This window comes from Urocitellus parryii, chromosome 11 (genome assembly GCF_045843805.1).
Source record: "Urocitellus parryii isolate mUroPar1 chromosome 11, mUroPar1.hap1, whole genome shotgun sequence".
NCBI lineage: Eukaryota > Metazoa > Chordata > Mammalia > Rodentia > Sciuridae > Urocitellus > Urocitellus parryii.
Genome location: NC_135541.1, coordinates 123,000,426 through 123,006,345, shown reverse-complemented (window position 1 = coordinate 123,006,345; position 5,920 = coordinate 123,000,426). Strand labels below are relative to the sequence as shown.

Sequence of the window (5,920 nt, the reverse complement as noted above, 5' to 3'; positions counted from 1 at the left end):
CGTTTGTACCGCTACAACAAAATGCCGCAGGCTGGGGAACTTATAAAATAGAATTTTATTTCTCCCATTTGGGGACGCTTCACAGCCCAAGACCCGGACTTTGAGAGATTCCATGTCTGGCGAGGGCTGCTCTCTGCTTCCTAGATGAGGCCCTGGAGCTGCATCCTCCATAGGGTATGAATGCCGAGTCTCAGGTGGAGAAAGGGACTCACCCCAGTAAGCCTTTCCAATAAGGCACCGTACCTCTCTGTGAGGGTGGAGCTTTCATGGTATTTGACCTCCTAAAGCCACCAGCGTTCCATACTGTTACGTCGGGGATTCGGGTTCAACATGAATTTTGGAAGGACCCAAACAGCAAGCATCCCCCCACTGCCAGGTTCTGGGCACCTGCTCTCAAACAACCCCATCCACTGGGGTGTGGGCATTAAGCAAGATCACATCGATGCCTGTGCCTCTCTGTGGCTCACAGACAAGAGAAAGACACCAAAGGAGACCGCACCCCTCTCGGGTGGTGTTGAGCCAAGAACTTGGCCCGGACCATCAAGGGTCTACACAGAGAGGCCTTCCTGCCCTTTACTCTAGGTCGGACAGAGCATAGCATTCTACTCCCTGGTCCCTACTTTTGTTCTTCCCAACTCCTGTCCCTTCTGAGAGAACCGGAGAAATTGTTCCTTACAACCCCATGCTCAGAAACATGCAAGTACCGGATTATTTTCCCTGTTTTCACAGTTCTACCCCCAATATCATCACCAAGTGTCCGTTCTTTCAGGAAGCCCAACAGCCTCACCCCCCCGAGCCAGGCCACCTTCCTGTTCTCCCACAGTGTCCCGTGCTTACTTCTGCTAAAGCACGCATGTCATGACATGGAAACTTCTGCTGACTCCCACTTTTCCTCACCAGAATCGAGCACCTGAAGGCAACGCTTAGTCTTTCATTTCTACATCCCCAACACCCAGCTCAATGTCAGAGAGAAAAGAAAAAAAAAAAACCTTTGGAGTGAACTGTGATCTCTCACTTTCCACCTTCAGAATGTCTTCAGCATCTGATTTCTCCTTGTCACCAGCCTCCTAGCCCAGTCCGGCTTCCGACCAATGACCTTGGGCTGCAATATCCAATATGGTGGCCATGAACTGTACGCGGCTATGGAGCCCTTAAAATGTAGCTGTAGCGGGGCTGGGGTTGTGGCTCCGAGGTAGAGCCCTCGCCTAGCACGTGCGAGGCCCTGGGTTGGATCCTCAGCACCGCATAAAAATAAATCAATAAAATAAAGGTATTGTGTCCAACTCCAACTAAAAAACAAATTTAAAAAAATGTAGCTGTAGCTATGAGATATACTGAAAGTATAAAATACACATTGGATTTCAAAGACTTTAAACAAAAGAATGTAAAATATCTAAATGGGAATTTTTATTTCCTTGACGTGATGTAGTCCTCTCTCCTGCAGACCGTATCCCACCTACCCCCACTCCCCATCTCGGTTATTGTGTGCCTGGTACACTGGCTTTTGTGCCATTCTTTGAGCCTAAGCCCACCTCAGGACCTTGATCTTTACCTGTCAGGAACTCCCGGATGCCAGATATCTGCAAGCCACTCTCCTTCGTTTCTTTCCGACTTCTACTCCAATGCATACCCAAAACATTCCATCTAAACTAACATCCCCTTCTTTTTCCTTCTACCCCGGCCCAAATTCCCTGCTTCAGTTTCATTCACATCATTTATTATCACCCTCCAATGTTACCATAATGTATATATGTCATATAAATATATTAGGTGTTTGACTATTCATTTACTTCCCAATGGAAAATAAACTCCGAGGGGACAAGGACTTTGTTATTTTGGTCTCTGGCTGTCACAAATATTCAATGAATATTTTTTCTAAACAAGCAGTGGACTTTCAGTAAATATTGGGTAGACAAATGGAGCCAGGGGTTTAAAGGGTCTAAATGAGGCTGTCAGAATAGCAAGGTGACGTATAGCTAAGTCGAGGGAACCATGCGCGGAGAGAAACAAAAGTGGACAGATGCCGTTAAGAATGTTTCATGAGTGCTTTTATTAATTCTCACTCCCCTCAGGCCAAGCAGGGCTGTGGTGAGGGGAAACACTCTCCTCAGGACATGGCTGGGAAAAGGCTCTCAGAGAGGTGGCTACTCTCGGTGGAGGTTCTTGTGGGTGGTCTCCAGCACAGAGGCCACCAGTAACAGGAATTCCCTAAAGTCGACCTGTCCGTCTTGATTATCATCCAGATCCTGGAATATTCTGTCAATGGTAGCTGGATCTTGGCTATTCTAGGAGAGAGAACAGAGACCCTCGGTATCAAACTCCCCCACCGACCCTTCTTAGACCACTCAGCCCTCGGGACTCAGTTTAGTGACGTCTAGGACATTAAGTCATTGAGGCGGAACTGGGGAATCCAACATGACAAGACAGAGGATGTGACTGACATTCCAGATGAGCCACCCCAGACTCCGGCAAGGCTTGACCTGGAAAGTGCTCTGCAGTGCGTCTCACCCAGGCCTCCCCTCCCCTGCACCTTTGCACTTGAGGACACAAATCCCAGAGTGAGAAACTGAGTAAAGCCCAAAAGGAGAGCGAGTGTGAGAGAGGGCAGGCAGCAGAGGCCCGACCCCACAGCAGGGGGAGAAGGCCCTTGGGCGCTCACACTGGGGCTGACCCGACCCCAGTCCTTGTCCCGCCATCCTCTCCGGGAACTCGCCACCTCCTCGGTGCCAGGGGAGGACAAGTTGGTGACGAGATGGGCAGCACCTACCTTGATGGTGTTGGCAAGTTCCCTGGTTATCAGCTTCTTCAGCTCACTCTTGAAGAGGGTGTCAAAATCCCCCACATGAGCTGAGTGCTGGTGGAAGATGTTGATGATCCCCACAAAGTGCTCTTCCAGAGTGGGCATCTTTCCAACCTCAGGTTCACCTTCTAGAAGACAAAAGAGGTCCAGCTTCACTTCCTCCCCCCAACCTTACCATCCACTCTCCCCTCTTTCTGTATCTAGGGTGCAGAAAAACCATGACAGACGTCCTCCAGATCCACTTGGGGTCTCTCTGCTCCAAGTTGGAACCACTATGAATTTTTGATTTGTGGATAGGAGAGAAGGAGACACTGTCTAAAGTCTGACAGCATCAACCCCAGTTGCCCGTGGTGTCACACGCCACCTCATCCACCGGGCAAGACCATTTAGAGGTTACTGCTCACTTAAGCTCCCTGCGAAGGGTTCTGTAGCTGACATCACTCTTTGCTTTCCCCAGATAACCATACTTTGGCCATGCAACGTCTACAGACACCCCAGCCCTGGTAAGCCATGCCTGAGGCTGGATCCACCAAGCACAGCAGGAGCTTGAATTCAAAATGTGGGATCAGTCCAGAAGTGCCCAGGCAAGCGGAGGCTTCTGACACCTGTGATTGCAAAGTGACCACCTGCGATCATAATCCTATGGGACACCTAAGGAGCCAGCCAAGGAAAGGACACTTACCCTTCAATGCACAAAAGTGTGGAGCAGTAGCGGAAAGCCAGCACTGGTGAAGAGCATGAGCCCGGGAGGGAGGCTTTTATAATGCAGTCTAGACTTCGCCTCCAACCTTGGGTCAAGAAATCTCTCTGATTCATCTTGAAGCAATTGCTGGAAGATACTCTGTTGCTCAACAGAAGCTTTGGGCTTGTGGTTTCGACTGCAACCTGAGCAGCTCAGATTCCACCCACCCACCCTGAACTTCACATTCCTCCTCAGCTCAAAGCAAAGCCCCGGCACTGGCCACCCACCAACACCCAGGGGCCGTGCACAGTTCCCAGCCCTGGGCCAGTGTCCAGCCTTCAAGTTCAGCTTCACACCCTACTTCCTAAAAATAAAAAAAGGCTAAGAGCAAGCTAGGGAAGGAGAAGGAGAGGTATTTGCTGACAACCTATTACAACAAAAACAATAATGAGAATCAAAATAATTGAAGTAAACACATAATCCTGGAAGGTGTGTTAGACCAGGACGCAAGAAAAGACACACTGACTCCAATTAAAATCAAATTAAAGCAAGCTTATTATTTCAACGGGCCAGGCTGCCTCTCCCTCCCAAATCGGTGGGAACAAGACAGCACCCCAGCTTTCCTGCAGCCCAGCTTTATAGCCCAGAAAGTTACACAAAGGGGGGTTACAGATAACAGAACTCTGACGAGCGTCACACTAATGGTAGTTTACATTTTTGCTGGCCCCGACATCAGAATTTATGAAGGTCATTAGAGCCTCAGAGAGGGTCGTTGTCTGGCCAGGGAAGGCCAAGATTTATGAGATGTCACTAAAGTTTCAGAGAGGGCTGCTGTCTGGTCAGAGAGCCAGGCATGGGTGAGTTCAAGGCACGGGCAGGCAGTCGAAGCAGGTTCAGAATTTGCAGTAATTTATAGTAAAGCCCAAATTAGCTTTTCATGGCTTATGGCGAGATGGCTCCCAATTTTAAGAAAAGATCAGGTTGGGTCTATCAGGTGAAAAAGAGATTAGTTTAAGCTAAGGAAATCTGAATAAATGGAATTTTGCTAATATCCATAGTGAGGCATACACATTAACAAATGTAACACACCAATGTAAAATAGAGGAAGCTGTATGCCAGGACGTTGAAACTGTCTGTACTACCTTCCCGATTTTTCTATAAACCTAAAACTATTCTAAACGAGTCTCTGTTTGCCAAGAAGTGAAGAGGCATTGGGCACTCAGCACACCTTCAAAGCAGCCCTTTTTTTCAGAGGAAGAAATTCCCTAAAATGAGAATAGTTTTATTGTTATAAAAAAAAATACCTGCTCATTCTTTTAAATATATACATATATGATTTTTAGTAGATGTAGAGAATTTTATATCAGACCTTTGTCTTTATTTCCAATTTTTTTTCCCCTAATACAGTCAGTTCTCAATTTTCTTTTTAAAAATTCTTCCCTCAAGGCAGCCCAAGCTCCCAAAATCACTGTGGGAAGGCCCTGGGCCGGGCTCAGGAGTGGAGTAAGAGCAATCAGCCAGACAGTGTGGCCGCCTCCCTTTCGCCTCCAGGAAGCTCCTCTCACCCCACCCGGGCACAGCCTCTTGTTTGGTGCCCAGCCAAGGAAGCGGTAGGGGATCAAGGGTGTTGTCACAGAAAAAGCACCATGCAAAGTTCCTGGCTACCAGGGGCTGCCCCTGTCTTCCCCACCCAACAGGAAATCCTTGGGGTCTGGGCTGTGCAGGAAGACTGGCGCTCAGGGAAGCCAAGGGACCAAAGTTTGTGAAACCGCTGGGTACCGTGCCACAAGGCAGGACATGAGTCATTAGACGGTACCAAACCCCATAGAAGGCACAGCTGCTGGGTTGAACCCTGGGGTAAGCCATGGGCTTTAATGGCAATAAGGATCCATGTTAGCCCATCAATTAGCATGCGAACACCCCAATGCCGGGGGTCAATAGGGAAACCGAGAGAGACAGCCCAGGGAATAGGGGAACCCTCTGCACTCTCTGTTCAGGTCTTCTGCAAACCCGAAACTTACCACCGCCAGATAGTTCATTGATTTTAAAAAGTACCACCACACCTGAAATCACTGTGTACACAAAGTAGTGGAATACAACACAAGATTCAAACTTTTTACATAGTCAAGCTCACTTTCACCACTCCCTCTCTTAAATCAATCAAATTGCTGTGAAAAAATGATAGAAAAACCTAGAACATTTGAAAAAACAATTAACAAGTAAAAGCATGATTGATTCTAATTTTTGCAATCTCAACTGGAAATAAATAGGTACTCTAAAGTAGAAGGGAGAATTTTAAGAGAATGTCATCATGCAAGCATCTGAAAAGAGTTATCAAGACAGCTTCGAATTTAAAAAAAAAAAAAAAAGTCAGAAACAAAGGTTTACATTGGTCATTGTGGGTCAAGGGCATATGGGAATTTCCAACCCTACACTTG

The 5,920-nt window shown here is 47.6% G+C and overlaps 1 protein-coding gene across 1 annotated transcript; it reads right to left on the bottom strand.

Annotated features, from left to right (window-relative positions):
* Positions 1-2,030: 2,030 nt before the first annotated feature.
* On the bottom strand, positions 2,031-3,540 carry LOC113199860 (protein S100-A12-like). The gene is made up of 3 exons (XM_026413004.2): positions 3,483-3,540; positions 2,768-2,928; positions 2,031-2,285 (listed from the first exon to the last, which is right to left on the bottom strand). Exons 2-3 carry the CDS (start codon positions 2,903-2,905, stop codon positions 2,145-2,147), a joined length of 279 nt encoding a protein of 92 aa, XP_026268789.1. The 5' UTR covers positions 2,906-2,928; positions 3,483-3,540; the 3' UTR covers positions 2,031-2,144.
* Positions 3,541-5,920: the final 2,380 nt, after the last annotated feature.